Here is a 26,801-nt window from a genome sequence, read left to right on the forward strand (position 1 = left end):
GGATGAAGAGAAAAGGGAACCCTCGTGCCCTGCTGGTAGGAAAGAAAGCACAACAATGCAACCACTATGGAAAACAGTATGGAGCTTCCTCAAAAAAATTAAGAATAGAACTACCAACCAATCCAGTAATTCCATGACTGGGTAATTACCCAAACAAAACAAAAACACCAACTCGAAAGATATATGCACCCCTATATTCACTGCACCATTATTTACAATAGCCAAGATATGGAAGCAACCGAAGTGTCCACTGTTAGAGTAATGCATAAAGAAGTTGTGATATACATATACATATGTGGTATACACGTATGGTATACATATACATGTACAATTCCAATATACAATGGAATATTATTCAGCTATAAAAAAGAATGAAATCTTGCCATTTGTGGCAACAAGGATGGACCTAGAGGTTATTATGCTAAGGGACATAAGTCAAAGAAAGACAAATACTGCATGATTTCACTTATATATGGAATATAAAAAACCAAACAAAACAGAAACAGACTCATAGACAGAGAGAATCTGGTGTTGCCAGAGGTGGGTGGGGAGATGGGCAAAATGTGGGAAGGGGATTTAAAGGTACAAACTTCCAGTTATAAAATAAGTAAGACATACGGATGCAATGTACAGCATAAGGAATATAGTTTATGATATTGTAACAACTTTATATAGTAACATGGTAGTGGTGATCACTTCATAATATATATACTAAACACTGAATCACTACATTGTACACATTAAAATAATATAATACTGTATGTCAGCTACACTTCAATAAAATAAGTAAATATCTCAAATTAACCTGTTCTACACCTGAAATTTACACAATATTACATGTCAAATACGTGAGAAAAAAAAAAAAGAAAACTGTAACTTTCCTGAAGGAATATAAAAGAATCAGTAAGTGCTGAGCCATACCATATTTTCTTATAAGGGTAGACTACGTAGTGTAAAGTGGTCAAATTTCCCCCCAATTAAACTATAATAAATTGTATGTAATTTCAATCAATTCCAACACTTTTTCCAATTCTACTTTTCGATCCTGGAGAAAAATACTAGCAGAAATGCACAGACATATATATAAACATGACCTTCCAGCATTTTTTTGAAATAGCAAAACTCTGGGAAGGAACTACATGTCCCTTAGTAGAAAAATGACTTCAGCAATGTGGTGATGGGTCTGTGTACACAGCCACTAGAGAGCAAGAGGTAGGACTGTGTTACGGGGTGAAGGGAGTGTTCATTGTGCTCTGTTCAATCATTTACTCAACACATGTTTATTAAGCACCAGAAGAAAAGCAGACATGGATCTAACTGGAAAAATACACAAAGGAAGAAAAAAAAGACTAGGAAATAATTACAATAGATGCTGTAAAGGAAACAGTAGAAAACAGTGGGTGTAATCCTTGATTCATCTCTTTTCCATGCACCCAACACCCAATCAACAGGCCTGAAAATTCTTACTACCAACGTGTAGATCAAATGTTTCCACTTCCCTCCAATTCCCCTGTATGATGCTTTTCAGTGGCTTCCCATAGTACTGACCAGAAACTCCACAGCCCCCAGCCCAGTTCAGAGAGCCCTACCTGATTGGGGCTCAGTCTACATCTCCAGCAGCTCTCCCGCCACGCTCCGCCTCACAGGCCGTCGCTCCTTCTGTGCTACACGAACTGGCTCCTGCTTGGAGGTCGGCGCCTGCCTGGGGGCTTTCAACACGGAGGGATGAAAGAGCCACCCTCAGTGGCAAGTTTGGAAATGTATGTGGGACACATCCGGCTGCCTCAAAGGATTTCAGCCCGAGAGGGGTTCGAAGTCAAATTGAACCGAAGAATAGAAAAACACGGAATCTCAAGCATGAGCCCTCAGGAGGCGGCTAAGACCACGCGAGACTGAGGGTCGTAGATGCGTGATTTATAGCAGACTGACGCTTACTTCCTGACCAATGAGCATCCGCCCAGAATCTCTCCCCATCCTTAAGCCAATGAACGTACTGCTTGGACTCTGACTGGACTTCCCGCTCTTTGCACTCTGCCCCATAAATGCAGCCTGACTCAAACTCTGAAAGGACCGCTTGGAGCTTGGTGCGGCACGCCTTTGACAATAGCCATTGCTCTGCAGCTCTGCAATCAACTGTATTTCTGCAGACTTGAATTTGTGTGAGTTTACCTGTTCAGTTGGGTTGACAGTTGTCTCAGTAATGAGGGAACTTAACGGCCCTTAAGCACTTAAAACTGCTATGCATATTGCTATGTGCATTACAGTCCTGCACAATAATGCATTGTGCATTGTTTTGTCCAAAATAACATGAACAGGCTGTCATCGCTGCCCGAGACCTTCTTAGCCTAATCTTTGTATTCCTGGCTCTTGTCATTTCATATATATTTTTTTTTTAATTTTTTTTTTTTTTAGGTAATCTGTATGCCCAAGGTGGAGCTCAAACTCACCACAGAGATCGAGAGTCACTTTAAATGGCACCTCTTGTGTCTCTTGTCATATTAAATGCCACCCCCTCAGAGAGGCCTTCCCTCTAATGTAGTTATCTAGTCTCTATCTCAATAACTTATTTTAATACCCTACATTGTGTTTATCAAATGATAATTTGTGTATTTTTTTGCTTGTTTGTTTGTTTTTTTTTTTAATTTTCTCCACTACCACCACCATCCCTGCCCCTAACTAGGACATAAGTTTAAAGGAACAGGGAACTTACCTGTCTTGTACACCACTGTATCCCCTAAACAAAGCATGGCACCTAGTGGGTGCTTAGTAAATGTTTGTAGAGGGGCGCCTGGGTGGCTCAGTTGGTTGAGCAGTAGACTCCTGATTTTGGCACAGATCATGATCCCAGGGTCCTGAGATCCAGCCCCCAGTAGGGCTCCACACTGAGTGTGGAGCCTGCATGAGATTCTCTTTCTCTCTCTGCCTCTGCCCCTCTCGCCTGCTCATGTGCTCTCTCTCTTTCTCGATAAGATAATAAAAATTTGTAGAATGAATGAAGAATATTGACATTATCAGTTCTGTCAGAACAGAATTCTCCACCTGCTGAAAAAAAGGCATACAGTTTGTGATAGTTGCCTATTATTTTTTTAAACATTGCTATATAAGCATATATATTTATAGAAAATTAAAAACACAAATGGGAGTAAGACAAGTTATTGTTATAGAATTAATCATCATAAATTGTGAAGTGTCTAATATCCATCTCAAGCTTTTATCAGGAAAAAAAAAGGATAACAGTACTGGGCAACTGGGTGGCTCAGTTGGTTAAGCACCCAACTCTTGGTTTCAACTCAAAGTCATGATCTCAGGGTTCATGAGTTCTAGCCCTGCATCAGGCTTCATGCTGACAGTGGAGAGTCTGCTTTTGATTCTCTCTCTTTGTCTTTGCCCCATCCCTGGCCTCTCTCTCTCTCTCTCTCCAAATATAAATAAATAAACTTTTAAAAAAATAATAACAGTACTGAATTCATGATCTTGGTACCTATTCATGAAAGATAGTCACTTTTTCCTATGAAATAAAAAATGCATTGATTCAATTACAGAGTCTTAAAAAAAAAAGAATATTGACATTATAATGGGGGAGTATGAACCTGATTTAGGTAAGTTTCCTTGGTTCAGAAAAAGCCTGGTATTGAATTCTGTTTCTGCTACCCTGTGACCTGGGGAAAGTTACTTAACTTCTCTGAACCTAAATCAGTTTTTTCACTTACCAAATGGAGTTAGTAACACTTGACTTACAGAGTTCTGAAGATTAGTAAAAATAAATCTAAGATGCTTTGCATAATCCTTACAAAAAGGGAGTCAATAAATTGCAACTATTATTGTTATCTATTGACTTCATGGATTGGCTTAGGGCAGGAATAAGTCCTGTAATAAATGTCCCGTTTTTTTTAAATAAGTTGATATTCTTACCCATTTTGTAAGCCATAAAGTATGGCAACGTAGGCTTGGAGGTAGGGCAGAAAAAAACATACCCCAAGTTCACCTTCCTTTCAGATGTGGATCCAGCCACCTCCTCTACTGACTGCACCTCCACTCACTTCCCAGAGCAGAGAAGTCTTTTCACATTCTTCTGGAAAGTTAGAAAGAGCCAATTTGCTATACCAGTCAACACGATCAAGTAACCCAAGAACAGAGTGCTAAAGTTCCCTGCATTGCAGTCTTTTCTTTGCCACCTTCCCAGAACTCTGCAGCAGCCTCCAGACTTTCTTAGAGACCAGAACACAACCCACCCAAACGATGCAAAGAGGATGCTGAGGTTTGAAATATCTTCCCTTGCAGCTCACACCTTAGAGTTCTGTTTAACACTTCTGTGTCTCTTGCTCATTACTGAGTCAAAGCTGTTTTTTCTTCTCAATGAAGACACAGTGAGGAGAACAGAACACATTTCATGTTACTGGAACCTCCAATTTCTTCAGTCTGCAATCTTTAATCTCTGTTATGAAGCTCTAGAATCGTAGTTCATTTATTTAAAGCCAGAGACCTTTGTAACTTCCTGAATCTTCCACCTGCCTTCTCTTCCAATCAGGAACAAGTTCTAGAACCTTCCCTTCCAGAAAATGTGCACCAAGTTCCCTTCCACAGACTGGAAGTGGTGCGGGTGTGGTGTTAGGGTTGTGTGTGTGAGAAAACTAAGACCTAAACCAAGTGAAACTAAAAGATCCTTACCCAGAGAAGTATTCGAGATAACAATAGATGCCCATCTGACTCTCCAGTCTCCTTTGCAAAGGTGCTTATCTAGTATATGGTGCCTTACATGTGTGGACACTTTCAGAGTTTGATAACATCAAGGGTGCCTCTTACTAACTCACACTCTTTGAAGTGGTTTACCCACAGAAAGCCAAGGCTATGACATGAGAACCAAGAAGTTCTATCCCTTCTGTAATGAGCAGCTGGAGGAGGGGGGATTCCCTAAGCAGCTCATATCTCCCAAGACAAGCCCAGGTTAAGCTGGGGGTTTTAACTATATATAAGGACAACAAAGAACATAAAGTATTCTCTCTCCCCAGGCAAATGTTTAAACAGTACCCTATTTAATTATATGTCATGATTTAAAACATAGGCACCAAAATGGCATCACACAAGGCTGTAAATATAATGAGCACAGAAGGTATTCAATATATTTAGTTAACATTTCTAGAGAAGCTGACACATGCCAACTGCTTTCATGTGTATTACATTATATGTTTAAAAAAAATAAAAGCAAAAGTCATGTGAGAAAAGTTTTAAAGGCTATGAAAATGTAAGATATACTTTTATTTTTATACCTCAGAATCTTTGTTGTTTCTAACTGGCGTTTTTATGTTTGATGGCATTCATACATAATATTATAGGATTATGGGTGATTGATTTTGTACAAACTAAAACAGCAAGTAAGAATTTTTTTTTTAACAGTGACTTTATCAGGGGATGGCTGACTGGCTCACTCAGCACAGTATGCGACTCTGATCTCAGGGTCATGAATTCAAGCCCTACATTGGGCATGGAGCCTACTTTAAAAACAAAACAAAACAAAAGGTAAAGAGTTTATCAGGAGAGTTGCTGAGGAATATAACAACTCCACTGGCCTATTTTCAGAAGTACCATTCCTCACAAAGTGGCTTCATTCCATTTAGCATTAACAATATTCCTATAAAATCATAAGAATAGGAATTGGTGTCCTCATTTTAAGAGGACACAACTGAATCTCAAGATATTCCCTGTCACTTACTCAAGGTCACACACATAGCTAGTTGAGTAGCAGAGGCTGGACTCAAACCCAGGCCTTCTGACTCCAAGTTCAATCTCTTTCCTTCTCACTTTGTTAAAACTGAGGCCACTGATGGCAGATGAGCAATAAGGGTGATTCAGATAAAAGACAGTAGAGAGAAGAAATGAAAGAAAAAGAATCTAAGAACAATTTCAACTATGACCTCTTTAGGGTTGTGGTATCAAAGATGTTTCATATTATATTTATTATATTATGCAGAATGTGGGCATTAACCAAAGTGAGATTTAAACTAAAATGCAAAGTGATAAGGAGTCACTGAAAATTAATAAGACTCATCTTGGGTGCCATGATCAGTGCTAAGAAATCTCTCTGCATGTGGAAAGAACGTAAGATGTAAGGTTTTAGATGACTGGGATTTAGTCTCAGCTCCACCACTAATTGGTCATGTCACATTAAGCAAGGCTCATAACTTTTCAGTGTCTCAGTTGTTCTTGTGTATAAAATGAAGACAACTATCTACCTTCTGAAGTTGTAATGAAAACGAAACAAGATAAGGTACATGAGAAACTTTATGTTATAAAATACTATAGGAATATTAAGCAGGAAAGAACTGTGACCAATGTGGGGAACTTACAATGCAGAGGATTTCAACTAAATCTGAAAAAGAACTTTCTAAAATGTAGTATAGTCCAGTGCAGTTATAGGCTCCCTTACATTTCAGCAAGCCCCTTACCAGGAAGTTTTCAAATTAAGGATGTGTTAGAAATGTGTTCCATCTGTTGGAAATGTGGCTATGAAAGCTTCTGCCTTGAAAGAGCAGTTGCTTTATATTATTCGTAAAAGACTTTTTATAATGTGGGCTGCCCAAGACAATGCCTCCCTGAAATTCTTGGAAAACTTGGAGAGAAGATTTGACTTCCCACAGAATGTGATATTGACTTCATGTTATTCAATTGAGATGTAGAAGAAAAGATGATCCCATAGAGCTGAAGGAACTTCCAAATGGGATAGAAGAGATATCTGCCTTGTGTTTCTCTCTGAAGATAAACAGTTGGAAGGAGGAAGTTTTGGCAACAGTGAGAAAGTCATCACTGAGGCGATGCTTTCCTATCTTCTGGGTGAGCTGTAAGGAGAATACCCACTTAGACGTCTGTATTTCCAAAACTGGTTGGCCCTTAGGTGAATCCCAAAGGCTCCTGGCTACCATCAATAGTGTAAATATTTCTGGGGGTGCTTAGGTGGCTCAGTCAGTTAAGTGGCCAACTCTTTTTTTATTATTATTTTAATGTTTGTTTATTTATTTATTTTGAGAGAGAGAGCGAGCACTTGTGAGCAGGGGAAGGGCAAAGAGAGAGGGAAAGAGAGAATCCCAAACAGGTTCCAAGCCCAATATGGGGCTTGAACTCACAAACCACAAGATCATGACCTGAGCCAGAATCAAGAGTCAGATGCTTAACCAACTGAGCCACCCAGGTGCCCCAAGAGTCTGACTCCTGATTTCAGCTCAGGTCATGATCCCAGGGTCCTGGAATCCAGCCTTGCGTTGGGCTCTGTGCTGACAGCATGGAGCCTGCTTGGGATTCTCTCTCTCTCTCTCTCTCTCTCCCTCTCCCTCCCTCCCCTGCTTGTGCACTCTCTCTCTCTCTCAAAATAAATAAATAAATAAATAAATAAAACTTTTTAAAAATTAAAAAATATATTTCTGTGTAAGGTTCATTTCTCAGTCTGAAGACCCTAAGGAATGGGGTTCTAATTCTACTTTCCTAGGATCACCTCATTCTGTCTGGATGACTCAAAACCCTGGCAAAGGGGAAAACAATACAAAACAAAACAGAAAACCAGAAAGTAAAAAATTTATCTCTACTAATACCAGAACTAAAACAGACCCCTTAGTAAAATGTAATTTAACATACAACTGGCACACTTTCAGATAAGGACCTGCAAATATCTGTGGCTTAACCCTACGGAAATCTTAAAGTCTGGCTCGAAGGAGTCAGGATTCTCTCTCTAGTGCTCTTCTTCCAATGATCTATCAGTTCAAATGAGCCACACTAAAAATGATGGTCCCTGGTAGAGCTATTTTCCTACTAAGCTGTGGTAAGTCAAAACCTACTTCAGAGAATACAAGGTCACCACTCTGGGGGGCTAAGGAAAAACACAGGTTTTGTGTGGTTTTGGTTGTTTGAAAAGAAAGAAAACCTCAAACTACTGAACCAGAAGTAATCTTCATCTTCTCCTTTTTTTTTTAAGTGTTCTACTTTGAGTCTATCATTTCACAAAGTAACAATGGCAGATCCCATTTTAGTGAGCTAATCAAAAATATATATATATATATATGTGTGTGTGTGTGTATATATATATATATATATATACACACACATGTGTGTGTGTGTGTGTATATATATATATATATATATATACACACACACACACATATATATATATATTGGCATTCTTATGTTCCTACAGAGGTAAAGAAAAATAACTCAAGATTCCTGAAGGAACTGTTAGCATCTCTTTCCTGGAACAAGTACTTAAACCATGGTAAGTTATGGCTTTATCTTCAGAAAATCCCAAAGGCATCCTAATAGAGCTTAGACTTGGAGGGATAAAAGTGCCAGTAATACCACTACTAGCTGATGGCCTTATGTTTTCTCAGGATGCCCCAGTGCCATTCCTACTTCCTTTTTGCTCTGGTACCATTATCTAGAAGGGTCCATTGATTTCAAAAAAAAAAAAAAAAAAAGGTCCAGTAAAGTTCCCATTATGCTTAGAACTGGTGTACTTGATGTTTGGAGCCAAAAGAGGAGAAAAGGGATAAGGAGGGTTTCATCATGAGGGCTAGGAATACAGACAAGCAGCCAAAAGAAGGGTGAATATATACCTCCCTGACTTTCTCCATGACGTACTGGTCAGGAAGCAGATGAATCAACAGAAGAGTTTTAAGGAGAGCAGGTGACACACTTCAGCATGCATCTTTGATTTTGTTCATTAATTTATTCAACAAATATTTATTGAATATCTTCTAAGGGACAAGTTCAGCCTAGTTACCCAGCAGTTTTCCCTCAACAGTCTCCTGAATAACTCCTGGTAATGCCACACACCAAATAGGTTTTTCTCATTTTCCAGTGCTAAGAATTAGGATGCACGATTTCTTCCATCTGTAGCCTCAAATTCCCATTAGATAACCTACTCAAAGCTGGATAAACACTCACATACATTCATGAGACAATACTACGACTAGTAGTGAATATATTCATTAGGCTGAGAAACATACACATATGCCCCAAACTGAGAAATATTTGCTTTATAATTAAGGTTATTGAGTCAACAGCTATCTATTGAGCTCTTAATATATGCCAGGCACTGGGTTTGGTGATGAGGTTACAGTGGTAAACAAAGCAGAAAAGGTTTTGCTTTTGGAACTTTTATTCTACTGGAAAAAACAGATATTTTGAAAGTTGTCAAATAAAGAACATAACCACAAGTTATGCTAGTTACTAAGAAGGAACTAGAGAGCAATAAAATAATGAGAAAAAGAGGAGGCTCTAGAAATGGTCTGAGGAGGTGACATTTAAACTAAGGCCTGAACGATAAGAAGTCAGTTACATGAAGAGCCTGAAGAAGGCCATTCCTGGCTAAGGAAATGGAGCCCATGTATGTGGAGACAACCTTCTCAGATGTTTGTCTCTACCAGGAAAATGAGAAATGCAGCCATCACTGGAGAAGAGGAAAGGTAAAGAAAGGTTTGGGATCTTTTTAGTTTGGGTTGGGCTGTCTTTTATTGAAAAAGGATACTTGAACATATGTACATGCTGATGGAAACCATTTCATAGACAGTGATGGTTTGAGAATCCAGAAGAAAGAACAATTTTAAAGAGGCAAAGTAGGGGAGAGGAAAAGGGTCTAGTGCACAAATGAAAAGATGGCCCTCTTCCTCCACTATAAGGATAAAAGAAAGAGATCATGCAAATGTGGGTGATTTGTGTTCTGGTGGTATAAGTGAGGTTCCATAGTGGGAGAAGGTGATATGGCTGGTTTGCAAGAGGAAAAGATAAGACATAATTGTTTCAAACAGTGGAAAAATGTGCTTGGCAGGGAACAGAAGAAAAAGTTCTAGGTAGGATTAAATGATATGTGACCACTAATACAAAGCAGTGTTCTCAATCAAGTAGAGCTGATTATGTCTTCCCACCCCCAGCTTGGGAACATTTGGCATTGTCTGGACATATTCTTGTTATCACACATGGAGGAGGGAGCAATGCTACTAGCATCTAGTGGATAGAGGGCATGGATACTGCTGAACATACTACAGTGCACAGGAAAACCCCCACAACAAAGAATTATCCAGCTCAGAATGTCAATAGAACCAAGGTTGGGAAACCCAGATATAAAGTGATGTCATACTTACATATAGACCATCTCCAGAAAGCTACAGAAGGAGACAGTGATACACTCTGTGGGCAGAAATGGGACCATGGGGCACAATGAAAAGAGGGTTTACTTCCATTCTTATACCCTTGTGTGCCTTTTAACATTTGTATTATATCCATGTATTGCTTATTCAAATCAATCAAAAGATAGAAATAAATCAGTGATAAAGAGTAATCTATTTAAGTAGACAATAGATAAAAAATAAACCAATCTGTCTGTTTGGGTAATTTTTCTCCAGCAATGTTCAGCTTTTAGGATGCCAGCTTAAAGAAAATGGGATTTTTGCAAGGAGAATACAGTGAAGGAAGCAGAATATTCTGGAGTTGAAAATTTTTCCAAGATAATGATTGTCCTGATAAGGGTAGAATCTAAGCTTATCAGAGAGAGGAGTAAAGATAAAGAAGGAGCTGATGGATATGTAAGGAATGATAGTTTATTGGAGGTCTCAATATGGTAAAAATATACATATTTTAGGAGAGAAAACGTTGAAGCAGTTGAGCTGTAATAGTAAGAGGTGATATTGTGAAAATAAGAAATCAAATTGTAAAGGAAAACCATAATTTTTTTTTTATTTTTAAAAGTGGGTTTTTTTTTAATGTTTATTTATTTTTCAGACAGAGAGAAACAGAGCACGAACGGGGGGAGGGTCAGAGAGAGGGAGACACAGAATCTGAAACAGGCTCCAGGCTCTGAGCGGTCAGCACAGAGCCTGACACAGGGCTCGAACTTGCGACCACAAGATCATGACCTGAGCCAAAGTCGCACGCCTAACTGACTGAGCCACCCAGGCACTCCAAGAAATACCATAATTTTTAACAATAACAAAGTCTAAGGAGAAGCCATGGTAGTGAATAGTTGAAAAAAAAATAGGAAAAAGTCATTGTGAGTGAAGAACAGAACAGTGTAAGAGACCAGGGGTTGGGATGGATCCCTCAGGTCAATGGCTTCTTCTGGAGCATGAAGTGCCTCTCACAGAGTGGCTTATTAATAAAGATAGATGCCATTGTTTAGACAGATGCCATGTATCAATACTTTATGTACATATCAGCCATTTTTGTCCAAGAGAGGTCAAGTGACTCGCCTAGTGATTACACAGTTAGTAAGTAGAAGAACAAAGATTGAAGTTCAGGTTTTTCAGTCCAAAGTCTTGCCCCTTCCACTCTGGTATGGCTCTGCCCCTTGGGGGGTGGGGGGAAATTGTCATCAAATCTCTTGCAAGTTGGATGAGCTTAATACTGGCAATAGCATAGGTAATGAAAACTTTGGATAATGGGAAAGAGGCTGAGGGAGAGGGATGTCTGGCAATGACAGATTTGCTCCACAGTTCTTCTCACCCCAGTGAGTTCTTCTTAACTTGGCCTTAAGTCAAAATAAGTGAGGAAGCCATGGAGGAGAGAAATAATAAGGAAAAAATCCAAATCTTAGTGATTTCCAAAAAGCACATTCATAATGTTTATCTGTATTCTAAAATGTAATTTTTATTACATGTATTCTTTTCATTAAAATACACAAAATGTATATAAATACTGATTATATTATAGGAAAACAGCATCAACAGCTGACAATCAAAGAGTCTTGAGGACTATTTTGAGGACAGCTGAGTTCGTTGCCGAGAAGTACTCAAAATCTACCACTGAATGCGACCCATGTTTTCCTAACATATCCTTCCCAATCTCCACATTGTCCCTACTTAGGTAACTCTTCTAGTCACATGCATGTGAACATGTGCACATGCATGCACGCACACACGCACGCACACACGTGTGCACACATACACACCTCTACAATTGCACTGAAAATGTACATGCTGTGTAGGGAAAGGACCAACTTCCCAAAAGATCCCCCCTTCTACTCTGTTAGCATCACCTGGTAGCTCAGGCTATGCATTTAGAAATAAAGATGCCGCTGGGGTGCCTGGGTGGCTCAGTCGGTTAAGCGTCCGGCTTCAGCTCAGGTCACAATCTCGCGGTCCATGAGTTCAAGCCCCGCGTTGGGCTCTGGGCTGATGGCTCAGGGCCTGGAGCCTGCTTTCGATTCTGTGTCTCCCTCTCTCTCTGCCCCTCCCCCGTTCATGCTCTGTCTCTCTCTGTCTCAAAAATAAATAAACGTTACCAAAAAATTTGAAAAAAAAAAAAAAAGAAATAAAGATGCTGCCAATAGGACATTGGCCTTTTCGTCTCTTTAGCTTATCATGCAAGCCTAGTCTTCTTTTTCCATCCCTTATACACTCATGTGACATCCATATATCTGAAAGGCGGCCTCCCCTGAGGTAGACAGTAAACTCACGCCAAGAGGTGAGTTAATTGTCCTTTCCAATGGGCCAAAATGCTTTTGGCCACTTAAGATGAGTGTAGAACACCTTGGTAGCTGCTTCTCCCTGCCTCTGCATCTTCACATGGCAGCGAGAGTCTCACGTTCTTCAGTCATATTCCCCTCCTGTCTGGCACATGGACCAGACAGATGGACATCTACAGTGAGATGAGGAACTGTAGACCTGCTGGACCCTGTAGTCTCAAGGTCTACTTGGCTCATGTCTTCTCACTTGACCTCAAGTGGGCTTAAGAAGACTCTCATTCAAGATCATATTCTCAGTGCCTGTAACAAGGAACCATATGGAGAGAATCCCAAAGTGCTTTTCTTAGAGCTTATATAAGCCAAAAAATGTCTTAGATTCCTCAAAACTGACCAGAGATAATTCAGATACATTGACATATAAATGGTCAGCACTGGTGAGATTGAATACTGCCCCCAGGTAGCTGCTGCGGGCCCACATCTGGCCAGTAGTGCAGTAGTTCATGATCTTCCCTTCCATCAGCACCAGGTCCTGGGGATACTTAGAGTTCCTCATATAGACCTTGTGGTTCAGGGGTTGGTTGTTGCAGGACTGACCCCTGAAGTTCACTTTGGAATATACAAAGTACATCCCAGTGTCATTGATCACAAGGCCACCCTTCTTATACTTCACCCCAGAGACAAGGGCAATTCCATATGTGTCTTCCCATTCCAGAGGGATGGATCTTGAGTTGGGCTTGCCTGAAATCAAATCAGAGAGGAGTGTTCAGCCAGGAATGCTCATGTATCCAACAAAAGAAGCTTCCAAGGCAAAAACTGTGGGCCTTTCCTTGAGCATATGACCAAAGTGACATAGCCCATATAGAACAGGCCAATGGGTCAGACTTGATCCATTACTGAATTCCTTCAACACCTCCATCAAATTGCTTGCCTCAGCTTATCATCTATACAACTGGGACAATAATATATATGCTAGTCAATTACAATGGGACATTATTGAGATTATTTTAGCTCTCTGGAACAAAGATTCTATAGTCGTCAGAACTAACACCAAAACTTCTAGGCTTCGAGGTCCCCCCAGTGAGGAGGAAAGCCAAACCCAAGGAACTCTGAAATCCTAAAGTTGGGAAGAATCTTTAGGGATCACCAGGTCCAACTCCTTGCCTACACTAAGGAGTCTTCAGTCCCCTACTTTGGGCTAAAATTCCCTTTCTTTTATGTCCTCACAGCTGTATATACATACCTTCACCAGAGAACACTCCCCAGTACTTAAATTACTGCTTATGTACCTGTCTTTCTCTATTAGACCTTAAGTTCCTTGAAGGCAGGAACCATGTGTTATTCATCTACATGTCCCCAAGACTTGGCACACAACATGTGTTCAATGAATATCTGTTGGTCCAAACTGGATCATTCTACAGCCTCTGCCTAAATAATTCCAGGGGCAGTGGCACATCAGTTTCTGTGATACTTTTCCACTTTCAGATGTTAATGGACTATACCCTGGAAATGCCCATACCACACTGTTATCAAATCATTTCACTCCACTACGTGACCACATGCAGGAAGTCCCGCAGTGCCAGGACTGGGCCTTTCTCTTCATTCCCAGTTCTACTCTTGCAGAAAGCAGGGTGAGGCTCTTCCAGAAAACCAGAAAAGCACTTACTCCCCACCTTCCCAGATCTCACATCTTAAGCCCATGCCCCAAATCTCATACAGTTCTTTGGAATTATTGAAGAGTGGGCTCCTGGTGGAGCTCCATTTCTCTAGTTCAGAATATGGCCTAGACCGCGGTAGGGGTTCAGTCTGCATGTGAGGTTGACTTGACTAGAAACATAGGACCATTCTTGGGTGTCAAATACTGTCACCAGAAAATAACAACTCCCTCAGAGCACAGTACCCAACCAGCTATGCAGCTTTCTGTCAAAGGCTTTCCCAAACCCCATGTACCTTCCAGATACAGACCTGTTAAATGGGCCACTTTTCTCAGCTCCTTTTTTTCAGAGGGTGGATTGAGTTGACCTGTATCATAGACAGATGAAAAATACATGTAAAAATGAGACACCAACCATTCTTTTGTTGGGACTCTGAACAGATCATTTAAATAAAAGTGATTTTTTAAAAACATAAGTGACAACAGTCTGACATATACTAATCATGCAAATCGAAACCATAGAACTCACAGGAACCTGTATTTCAGAAACAAAGAGGTCAAAAATAAACCAAATTGAAATAGACATGTGCATAGTTATAATGTCACAATAAAACAATAAAAAGGTTGATTTATAAAGAGCTATCAGATCAGTTACTGCATTTGAACTTGCCACAACCCTTTGAAGCAGACGTTATTGTTCCACCTTATAGATGGCTAAATGAGCTTAGAACTTGGGTGGCACTGACCCAGCTACTCAATATCAGAGAAGGATAGACACTCAGGTCTCCTGACTCCAAATTAGGATTTTTCTACTCTGGTTCTGCTGTCTGTAGCACTCCTCAGGACAGAGGCCAACGAAGACTGTGATTTCACCTCCTGGCCATTAGGTCTCCCCCCAGGTGGCATTTGACAGTCTGCCCAAATTAATCATCTTCAGATCTCAAATGCCTTGAATAGCTCCTCATTGAATATATAATTGTGTAAAAGTTTCCCCAGCCACACGATCTCTGCCTGTCTGACCAGCCTCATCTCCTCTACTTGCTCACATTGGCCAAGGCTGCACAACACGAGTTCTGATATAACCTGAACACACCCAGCTTCCAGCCCCTGTGCCTTTGCTCATGCTGTTCCGTCTGCTCAAAACGCCCTCCAAACAGATCCTTCTGGAAAATTCCTATCAATCCTCTAAATACCACCTACAACACCTCTTTCTTTGGGAAACCATCCTAGGCCTTTTTAATCAAATATTTCTCCCTCCTTTGAAACCTAGAATCACTCTGTCTTTACCTCTCTTGTCAGTTGTGACTCCCCGTTTCTGAGGTGCCTGTGTAACTTGACTTATTCCCCTCAGATTAAGGGCAAATTTCTTACTATATATTTAATCTACCAGAGTACTTAGCTCATTTTCTGACACAGGGCATATAGCCAGTAAATATTTGTTAAATTTAATTGGAGGAGTTAAAATAGACAATAGTTCCCAAGGTAGACATTGTGTCTCTGACTTCAGGTATTTTCATCAAACTGAGCTACCACTTAGCTAATGAATTCGGCTAAGGCATTCAAGAAAGATTCATAGAAAGGCACTCATCCACATCAAGTTCCTTGTGATTAGCCTGTAAGACTCACATATGGCATGAGAATGCCCCAGTCAACTCAGAATGTTACTTGACTAATCATTACCTCTCTAGCCACCCAAGACCACCCACAATGAATGAGGTGTTAGTGAACAGGAAAGGCAAAACTGAGTCTCCTCTACATTCCTATACCACAAACCATCTGTGCAACTCGTCTGACATTCAGCCAAGTGCTGACAGGAAATGGAACAGAGAACCACATGTTGCGTATCTTTATATCCCTCACAGAGCCTTGTACAGTGTTATTCTCATAAAGGGTACTCAATAAAAGTATCTTCTGGATAAATATTGAAATAAACTGGAAATATGTCTTATGCTTCAGTGATGAATGTTTCCTGCCCCCAGGGTCTTTGCACATGCCATTCTCACTGCTGGAATGTTTTCCTCTATCCTCCCACTGCACCCGACACACATGCACACTCATACATACACATGCACACACACAGACACAACGCCTCCTTAGAGGGGACTTTCCAGACCACTCTATCTTATGTTGCACTTAGTACAATTTGAAATTATGCCGTGGCTTGCTTGCTTTTGTTTATCCTTTCCAGCTTGCTGAAAGCTCTGTGCAGGCAGGACCCTTGTCTCTCTTGTTCTCAATCATCACCCAACACCCAGCACCCAACCTGGCACATAAGAAGCACTCCAGGAACATTTGTGAATGAATAAAAGACTTAATGAGTTAACTGTGGGAAAATGGAAAGTGAAAAAGGAGCAAATAAGAATGTTTAAATAACTAGTCCTTCTAGTTCTTTACTAAGAATAAAAAATATGCATATGCACTTATATAGCCAATATTAACCTAAGCATGCTGTTTTATAACTTGTTTTTCTAACATAGAATGCACAATCTCCATGACATTAAATGTCCTTCTAATATATGGATTTTAGTTGCTGCATATTAGGACCTCTGAATACACCATAATGTATTTAATCTCCTGTTAAGAGGCATTTAAGTTTCTTCTGACTTGTTTATTATAAATAGCCTAATAAGGAAGTGATGAACATCCTTATCTATGAGATTTTAGGTAATATCTCTGATTATTTTATCAAGATAAATTCTTTTTTTTTTAATTTTTTTTTTTTAACATTTATTTACTTTTGAGACAGAGAGAGACAGAGCATGAACAGGGGAGGATCAGAGAGAGAGTGAGACACAGAATCTGAAACAGGCTCCAGGCTCTGAGCTGTCAGCACAGAGCCCGAAGCGGGGCTCAAACTCACGGACTGCAAGATCATGACCTGAGCCAAAGTCGGACGCTTAGCCGACTGACCACCCAGGCGCCCCTCAAGATAAATTCTTAGTGATGAGGTTGCATGGCAAATGAACACTTTTAAATTTTTGGTACATTTTTCCAACTGCTCTTCAGATAAGGTATAGCAATTTACCTGTTCCCTGGCTGTCAACTAATGTTTAAGCAAACTTTCTCTCACATTTTGCCAATCTGGTTTTTTTTTTTTTTTTTATCTTTACTAATTGGATGGATGAAAATGGGTATCCTCTTGTTTTAATTTGCATCTCTTATCTTATTAATAAAGTTGCTAATTTGATTTCCATGGGATAATTCACCAATCTCTGGCCCATCTGGGTTGATGTAAAGAAGATACTTGTTTACTGGAAAAGGTAGACCTGACTCATCTGTTCACTTAACTTTTAGTTACTAAAATGATCCCAGAGAGTGGGTGAAAGATGAGTAATTAGGGACCTGTTTCACCAGCCACATTCCACTGATTTTCAAAGCTATTTTATTTTAGAAATCCTCCCAAGGTTTCATTTTTCTAACAAATATTTCTACTCTGCTTGAATACACCTGGACTTTCTAACACTTAGGGACTTGGACCTAGAACTAGAGACCAGAGCATCCAAAGGATGGCTCCTAAAGAGCCTACATTCTGGAGCAGTAGGATGACTTGGGTCACCTACGATAGGCACATAAGAAAATTTGGAAACAGCCTCCCCTCATTGGATGGCCAGTGCTGTCTTCTGTTTGCTTCCCAATTTCTAAGGATGAGATTTACCTATTGTCTTTGCAGACACATCTTGCTTCTCATCTTTATTTCTCATTCCATGGCCATCATAGACAGATGGAAGTTTCCCTATTTCCTAAGGCGCCAGTCTATATACTGGAAAGCCCTGTAGTTGACAAAGCATCAGGAGCCTGTGTTCCTTTCCTTCAACCCCAGTTCTACACCTGTGGTTTTGGGCATATCCCCTAATCTGTCTGGTATGTTGTTTCTTTTCTGAGAAGTGAGATGACTGGACTAGATTTGCTCCAAGCTCCCTTCCAACTCTTACCAAATCCAAAGTTGAGTGAACTTGGTTTAATAAACCAGAGCATCCTAAATCTACCTGTCCATAGTTTCCAAACTATATCCCAAAACTTCACAAGGTCAGTGTTCAACATTTTCATCTTCTCCCTTGCTCTGAATCTCACATAAAGGACTTTCCTTTATTATTGAAGGTAGCTCATGATTGCCTTTGTGGGGGAAGTTGGACTAGCCTTAGAAAAATGCCTAAAGTCTTTCCCCAAGTTTGCCAGTGAATGCAAAAGATCAACCCCAATGTGGATAATTAATTGCCTACTTTTTAAAAAACTTAAGGGCGCCTGGGTGGCTCAGTTGGTTGAGCATCCAGCTCTTCATGTTGGCTCAGGTCATGATCCCAGGGTCATGAGACCAAGCCCTAAGTCGGGCTCCATGCTGAGTGTGGAACCTGCTTAGGATTCTCTCTCTCTCCCTCTGCCCCTTTCCCCTGCTCACACTCTCTCTCTAAAAACTAAAATAAAAATAAAAATAAAAATAAAAGCTTAATTATATAATATATCCTATAAAATGTATATCCTATATATATCCTATAAAATATATCCCCAAAATTTTTTAAAATAAAGCTTGACTCTTGAGTAAACTCTTAGAGAATTTAAAGAGGAGAAGACTTTTCCCAGAAACATCTGTCTGTTCCCCCACCCTGCCCCCCTCTCTCTACGAGTTATAGCCACTGCCCTGTTCATGGAAAGCAGGAGCCCTGAGGAAGGGGACAGGCCTGGAGCCAGCTGCTTAGGGGACAAAAGTTGTATATGTGTGTCTCTTTCCAAAGCCAAATGGAAATTATTTTGAATTGTGTGCAATATTCAGTTATATTGGTTTTGAATGATTAAATTCACTTCATGTTTAGGGCAGCTCAAGGAACCAAAATGACTAGAGATTCAGAATTAGCCAGGATTCCTTTTGTAGTATACAATTATCCAAGAATGAGATGGAATTCAAGGCATTCCACCAACGTGGTTCAGCAGTGAGGGCAGTCTTTAGAAACTCAACATACATGCATGAAAGAACTCACCTATTTGTTTCTCCAAAGATGATGCTACGTGCTTTTGGCTGGTGGACTGGCAAAAGAGAGAGAGAGAGAAAAGATATATAATAAATATGAAGTTCTTTATGCTTAAGGAGGCAAAATTGTCAAATAAACCAAATAAACCTGAGAAGGGAATCTAAACACCTCAGAACCTTTCCTAACTCAGACTTTGGCCATGCAATTGTTCTTACCATGCCTCCATTTGTGTGTGTGTATGTGTGTGATTTGGAATAGTTCTAATATTTTTAGGTATTTTCAAGGAAATTTAGTTTGGTCATTTAAACGAATTCACTTCTAAGCAAGACCTCAAAGTTCCTTTTCTTTTTTAAATCACTAAGCTCTAGGGAGGGAGGGGTTCAGCAGACTGACTTGCCCACTGAGAAAGAAAGAACCAGAACTGCCAGTCCTATTTTGGCCCCGATCCTTTCCAATATAGAAAGTATTCCTTTCACTCGTTGGAGCTTCCATTTCTCTGCCTACAGAATAGAATCACTGGAATGATCCATTTCTTTTTTTTTTTTAAGTTTATTTATTTATTTTGAGAGAAAGAGAGAGAGAGAGAGCATGCACAAGCAGGGGAGGGGCAGAGAGGAGAGACATAATCCCAAGCACGCTCTGCACTTTCAACACAGAACCTGACATGGGGCTTGAACTCACGAACTGTGACATCCTGACCTGAGCCGAAATCAAGTTGGACAGTTAACTGAGCCACTGAGGCACCCCTAGAATGATCCATTTCTAAGACAAGAAAAAAGGATTAAAAACTACTTCGCGGGGCACCTAGGTGTCTCACTAGGTCAAGCGCCTTCCTCTTGGTTTTTGGCTCAGGTCGTGATCTCAGGGTTCATGAGTTCAAGCCCTGCATTGGGCTCTGTGCTGACAGCACAGGGTCTGCTTGGGATTCTCTCTCTGCCCCTCCCCTGCTCATACTTTCTCTCTGTCTCTCTCAAAATAAATAAATAAACTTAAAAAAAATTTTTTTAAATACTTTGCAAGTGAGACCATGATCCCTGTGGGCCCCTGTAGTCCTCCCCACCCCTGCCCTGTGGCTTCAGGGCACAGCCATCCACACAGCAGCTTACCTCTCTGAGTTCAGCCAGCTCCTTCTGGAGGTGGAAGAGCTGAAACATCCCCAGCCCCAGTCCAACCAGGGCCACCAGAACCATGAAAAACATCACAAGAAGACACAGCCCTGTGTTGTGGTCCCTCCTCGTCTTCAGAGGTGGCAATGGCAGTGGGGGCAGCGGTGGTGGCGGTGGTGGTGGCGGTGGTGGTAGTGTTGGTGGTGGTGGCGGTGGCGGCCTCCTTTGTCCAGGCCTTCCTGGCACAGAGGATGGACACGGGAGGACCGACCCAGGAGGGCCCCAGGGAGAGCTGGCCCTGCTGTCCACCCAGTAGATTTGGGGGTATGGGTAATTCAGGGGCTGCTGCATGGCAGCCTGTTCCTCGGGCTGGCCCCCAGTGAAGATGTCAAGGCCAGGACCGCTGTTTCTGAATGCTCCAGGGAAGAAAAGCCGGCTCTGTCTTTATAGAGTTTCCATAGGCAAGGGAAACACCTCTCTCGTTCTCTCTTTCCTTCTGTCTTTCTGCTTCTCAAAGAGACACCCACTCACTTTGCGTCTGAAGCTGAGAAGCCTCAAACCGGCTCAGAGCAAACCCCGGGAAGTTTCCGCCCACAATTTTCTGGTGAAAGCCTGCAAGGCCCCAGCAGCTTCTGCTGTGTTCCCTGAGATGCCTGTAGAAGAGCCTTGTCTTCCTTGGGCCCTGCGAGAGCAGGTGGTACTGGGTGTAGCCCCATGGGCTTTGTCCACTGCCCAGCACCAGGGAGAGTAGCCAGTGGGGTCTGTCCAGGCCCCCAAGGGCAAGACTGTGGAGCCTCAGCCAGAGGAATTGCTTGCACATCTTACCTTTCGCATGAGGGACTCACTCCCTTGCTGCTGTCCTTTCCCCACACCCAAGTACTCACACTGCAAAGCACTGTAACTCATGGGGTAAAAGTCTGCCCCACCCCCTCCCTAGAGATTAGACCCTAGGTGGCAACCCAGTGGCTGATATGCCTTTTGGACCCCAATTGACCTGCTTTGTTCATGCCTCAAAATGTTTTTTGTTTCTTTTCACTGTTGTCCCCTTTTAAAACCTGGGATATTCCAGGGACACCTGTGTGGCTCATTTGACTGAGCGACCCACCTCGGCTCGGGTCATGATCTCCAGGCCCATGGATTTGAGCCCTGCGTCAGGCTTTGTGTGGTCAGTGCAAAGCCCGCTTCGGTTCCTATCTCCCTCTCTCTCTGCCCCTCCCCAGCTTGTGCTTTCTCTCTGTCTCAAAAATAAAAACATCAAAAAATATGAAATAAAATTGGATATTCCACATTAAAATCTACATTTTTTTATTATTATGTTTTGAAACATTACAATACTGGCGTCCAGACCTGCACTGCTGCGGTCCTCTCAGAACAGACAGAGCTGCTCTAGGCCGGCCACCTGCTCCCCTTCCCACCATGCTTCACACCCCCCTCGCCCTGTGAAATGGCCTTCCTGGCCCCTGCAGGCATGTGTTTGCAGCCTGTGTTATGGTTGTCAGATGTAGTACTTGGTGCCCAGATAAATTTGAATTTCACATAAATAATTTTTAGGATCAGTATGTCCATACACAATGTGGGCAACACACACAAAAAAATTATTTTCTGTTTATCTGACATTCAAATTTAACCAATTGTCCTGTATGTTTTTTTACTAAAGATGGGAACTCTACCTGGACTGACATCACCCTTTTCTCTGGCTTCAAATACTATTTATTTATTATTTTTTAATATATATTTTAAAGTTTATTCATTTAGTTTTGAGAGAGAGAGAGAGAGAGAGCAGGGGAGGGGCAGAGAGAGAGGAAGAGAGAGAATCCCAAGCAGGCTTTGCACTGTCAGCACAGAGCCCAATGCAGGGCTTGAACTCATAAACCGTGAGATCATGACCTGAGCCAAAATCAAGAGTCAGATGCTCAACCGATTGAGCCACCCAGGCACCCCTTCAAAGACTCTTGAAATGCCAGTAACTCCCAAGTGCTTGGCTCCAGTCACAATCATGTTCCCATATAACCCATAAAAACCTCTCACAAAACCCATTTTCCATTTTACCAGAAGGCTCCACGTTTCAGATCTCATTAGCATTTATATCATGCTTTGACATTGCTGTGGCTATTCTGACTCTCCACCTGTGCCAAACCAATACCAAACTTATTTCCCGGCCACATTCTGCCCACCCACCTGGGTTCCCATACTACCTGTTTCACTTGAAACTTGTTTCAACTTGCTCTTTCTCTTCTGCAACGTTTAAGCCAGGACTATTGATTTTCCCCCCAACCTGCTTCTCACATCGGCACACCCTGTCCTGTATTCTTCCTGTCATTGCCTTAGGTCACACTCTTATTATCTCTCACCTGCAATAGTGCAAGGGCACCCTGACTGCTCTCCCTCCCACCAGCTGTCCCAAGCACATATCACCCTGCAAACTGAGGCAAGAATCATGCTTGTGAAAACAAACTCAATTATCTCACTTTCTTGCTTAAAACCTTCTGTCGGAAGGTTTGATACCAGAAGTCGTCCAGATTCCCTAGCGTGACACATGCATGGACTCTTTCCAGTTAGACTCCAACAGCTGGCACTGCCTCTTCCCCAGACACTTCTGCCCACATCCTACTCTCTGCCCATGAGACAGTGTGACAGGTAAGAGCAGAATTGACCGCACAAGGTTCTCACTATCTTTCAGAGGTGGGTAGGGTTAATGTGCTTTCAAACTCACATATGGCTTTATTCATAGTCATTAAAAATGGCAAGTTTAAAGTTCATAATCATCAAAATATATCATTTTAAGAACTCCACCATATACAACAAAAAACCCAACAAACAAAAATGTTGAAAGTATCCTGAAATAACTCAAACAAAAAAATTGTAGAGTCATATTTTTAAACTGTAAAAATTTTACTGAAAATGGCAAAGATTCAAATAAGTGAAAAAACACACTTATTTTTCTGTCCTCTGGGGAGGACAGAAAGTGTTGCATGATGCTTAGAGCTTTGTAGTTCTACCTGGGTTCAAATTCCAGCTCTTCCACTTATTAGCTGTGTGAACTGGACAGGTCACTGTCCCTCCTCTGTGCCACAATTTTCTCATCATAAAAATAGGCATGGTCAGCAAGCTGGTGCAGCCACTCTGGAAAACAGTATGGAGGTTCCTCAAAACATTAAAAATAGAACTACCCTACAACCCAGCAATGGCACTACTAGGCATTTATCCAAGGGATACAGGTGTGCTGTTTTGAAGAGACACATGCACCCCCATGTTTATAGCAGCACTATCAACAATAGCCAAAGTATGGAAAGAGCCCAAATGTCCATCAATGGATGAATGGATAAAGAAGATGTGGTGTATATATATATATATATACACACACACAAAGGAGTATTACTCAGCAATCAAAAAGAATGAAATCTTGCCACCTGCAACTACGTGGATGGAATTGGAGGGTATTATGCTAAGTGAAATTAGTCAGAGAAAGACAAATATCATATGACTTCACTCATATGAGGACTTTAAGAGACAAAACAGATGAACATAAGGGAAGGGAATCAAAAATAACATAAAAACAGGGAGGAGGACAAAACATAAGAGACTCATAAATATGGAGAACAAACAGAGGGTTACTAGAGGAGGTGTGGGGGGGAGATGGGCTAAATGGGTAAGGGACATTAAGGAATCTACTCCTGAAATCATTGTTGCACTATATGCTACCTAATTTGGATGTAAATTTAAAAAAAGTAGAATTAAAAAAAAGGGGGCATGATCAGGTGTGCCCAGGTGGCTCGGTCAGTTAAGCATCCAACTCTTGGTTTTGGCTCAGGTCATGATCTCACGGTTCAGGAGATTGAGCACTGAGTTGGACACCATGCTGACAGCCTATTTGGGATTCTCTCTTTCCCTCTCTCTCTTTCTGCCCCTCCCCCACTCACGCTGTCTGTCTTTCTCAAAATAAATAAACACTGAAAAAATTGGGCATGATCACAACAGTACTTATTTCATAGGGCATTGTGGGCACTAAATGAGCCAAAGCATTTGATATGCTTAAAATAGTCCCTAGCAGCAAAGTAAGCTCTTATCAAATATTATTGTTGTAAATGTAGGAAATCTTCCCACATGTAATTCATCTGTAGACTTAAGAAACTGATGGTCTTCCACTAAAGATAAAAGAAGGTGGAGACAGGTTGCAGGGAAAAGCACAAGTCGATGCCCAACAATCAGTATCTGGATATTCTACCGGTGGACTGACTGATGGACTGATGGAACCCTCTGTTTCAGACTAAGATCCCCCTTGCTCTTCTCTCTCAAACTCCCACAGAAACTTCTAGCATTCTTCTATCAGAATTATGCTATACTTTCACATCTCCCTCTGCCCTGCTTCTTGATTCATTCTGTAATAGGAGGAGGAATAAAAATCATAATATCTGCCCCCGACCCACCCAATGACCCCTAATCCTGGGAGAACCTGAACAGAAATAGAGGCCGAGAGCAGTGTTTAAACACCACTATTGCTCTTTGATAATGCCACCAAACATCGTATGTCCGCAAAATCATGGAGAAATAAAAACCATAAAAAACAAGAATAGGGACTCATCACAGGGAATACTACTAGAACCTTGCTAATTAGCAGAAACAATCTTTTCAAACCAGATTGCTGGGGCGGGGGGTGGGGGGGGGGACATATATATTTGCGTTTGAAAGATGCACTGAGGGCGCCTGGGTGGCTCAGTGTGTTAAGCATCCGACTTCAGCTCAAGCCATGATCTCACGGTTCATGAGTTTGAGCCCCGAGTCGGTTTCTGTGCTGACAGCTAGGAGCCTGGAGCCTGCTTGCGTCTCCTCTCTCTTCCCCTCCCCCGCTTGTGCGTGTGCGTGCTCTCTCACGCGCGCTCTCTCTCTGTCTCTCAAAAATAAACACTAAAATTAAATTAAATAAATAAATAAAAAGGAAGGAAGGAAGAAAGAAAGAAAAGCACTGGAGGGATGCCTGGCTGGCTGAGTCGTTACAGCATGCAGCTCTTGATCTCAAGGTTTGTGAGTTTGAGCCCCATGTCGGGTGTAGAGATTACTAAATAAATAAACTTAAAAAACAAAAGGTGCACTGAATAAATAAATCAAGGGGCCAGCATGCTGGCAGCTCCCATGTGTGGGAAACTAATTGAGGAACTTTCTCATCCTCACCTTATCCCTCCTACTTCCTCTGGCAGCATCTCTGATTCTGGAACCAGGGTTCCTTGAGGATGGACGGGGCAGGAAGATTCAGAACTGGGATTTCTTTCAGAAAAAGGTAAAATTGCCAGTCGTAGAGATTTAATGGGACGTGGGTGAAACTTGAGAGCAAGTTTAAGTGCAGAATCAAATCAGAGAACGCTCCTTGTACAAGTTGTTAGAATTTTATAGGCATCTTACCTCATTAGATGAAATTCAAATTATTTTTAATGATGGTCCCTCTAGCGTTGTAATTCTCTTCAGAAATTGTCCTGACTCTTTAGTAAAAGAATTCCAATGATCTTTCCCCAGTGTGGCATGTTAGCTACATGGAGGTTAAGAGGACAGAACAGGAAGCAGAAGGGACCCTTCTTTCTGGCCTTCCAGTGTTTAAGCCAGAGAGCTGACTCAGTGGACTGTGGCCTGAAGCTCTAGACGTGACTCAGCAGTAGCCCAGAGAGCTCCATGGTGGACAGCAGCTAACTCTTCCCTGGGGACAGGGAAAAGACTAAAAAGACAGGGATAACTGAGCACTAACAAATTACATGTGGTACACGGTCTATACTGTTCACTATCACTGGGTGAAAACTCAAGAAACATATGTTCGCTGAGCTAATAAATACAGAAGAGTCTGAAGTCAGAAACAGGACTCCTGTGGGAATTAAGATTCTTCTGGAACCTCACTCAGTGATGCTCTGTGTTCCTTCTCCTGATGATACTCTTCAGGTGTTGTTGGCCTGCTGTTGACATGGGGGAGCACAGCAACATTGTCCTTTCCCCTCCTTTCTCTGAGGCCAGCCATGTCACTCCTTCAGTTGCCATTGATGGAAATGTAATTCAGATTGTGTCCGTCTGTTTTTAAAATAACACTTCAGGGGGTACCTGGGTGGCTCAGTCGTCAAACATGGGACTTCAGTTCCAGTCTTGATCTCATTTCGAGCACCACAACAGGCTCTCTGCTGTCAGCACAGGGCTCGCTTTGGATCCTCTGTTCTCTCTCTCTGTCCCTCCCCACTTGTGCTTTCTCTCTGTCTCAAAAATAAATAAATATTTATAAATAAATAAATAATAAATAAATAAATAAATAAATAAATAAAATAAGACTGAGCCTGGATGGCTCAGTCTGTTGGGCAGTCGACTCTTGGCTTCAGTTCAGGTCATGATCTCAAGGTCGTGGAATTGAGCCCCGAGTGGGACTCCCTGCTGAGTGTGGGGCCTACTTGGGATTCTCTCTGCCCCTCCCCTGTGCTCTCTTACTCTTTTGCAAGATAAATAAACATTAAAAAAAATAAAAAATAATAGTAAAATAACACTTCAGTGGCTTCCCATTGTCGTTAGAAAAAGTCCGGTATCTTTAGATTGACTTCCAATCCCCTCGTTATCTGGGCTCTTCCTTCCTCTGCAACTCTCTACTCTCTTCCTCTCATGACACACTGTGGCCACAC

General features: G+C 41.5%; 1 protein-coding gene and 1 long non-coding RNA gene across 2 annotated transcripts; one reads left to right on the top strand and one right to left on the bottom strand.

Annotated features, from left to right (window-relative positions):
- Positions 1 to 2,047: 2,047 nt before the first annotated feature.
- LOC109252531 (uncharacterized) lies at positions 2,048 to 25,478 on the top strand. The gene is made up of 3 exons (XR_002074065.2): positions 2,048 to 2,159; positions 8,180 to 8,254; positions 25,356 to 25,478. It is a non-coding gene; the product is annotated as an uncharacterized LOC109252531 (long non-coding RNA).
- On the bottom strand, positions 10,759 to 21,052 carry FASLG (Fas ligand). Its single transcript, XM_019425078.2, has 4 exons — positions 20,161 to 21,052; positions 19,064 to 19,109; positions 14,402 to 14,458; positions 10,759 to 13,177 (listed from the first exon to the last, which is right to left on the bottom strand). The coding sequence occupies exons 1-4, from the start codon at positions 20,509 to 20,511 to the stop codon at positions 12,783 to 12,785; spliced, it is 849 nt and encodes a 282-aa protein (XP_019280623.2). The 5' UTR covers positions 20,512 to 21,052; the 3' UTR covers positions 10,759 to 12,782.
- Positions 25,479 to 26,801: the final 1,323 nt, after the last annotated feature.

Source organism: Panthera pardus, unplaced genomic scaffold (genome assembly GCF_024362965.1).
Source record: "Panthera pardus isolate Hobbes unplaced genomic scaffold, ASM2436296v1 HiC_scaffold_21, whole genome shotgun sequence".
In the NCBI taxonomy this organism is placed as follows: domain Eukaryota; kingdom Metazoa; phylum Chordata; class Mammalia; order Carnivora; family Felidae; genus Panthera; species Panthera pardus.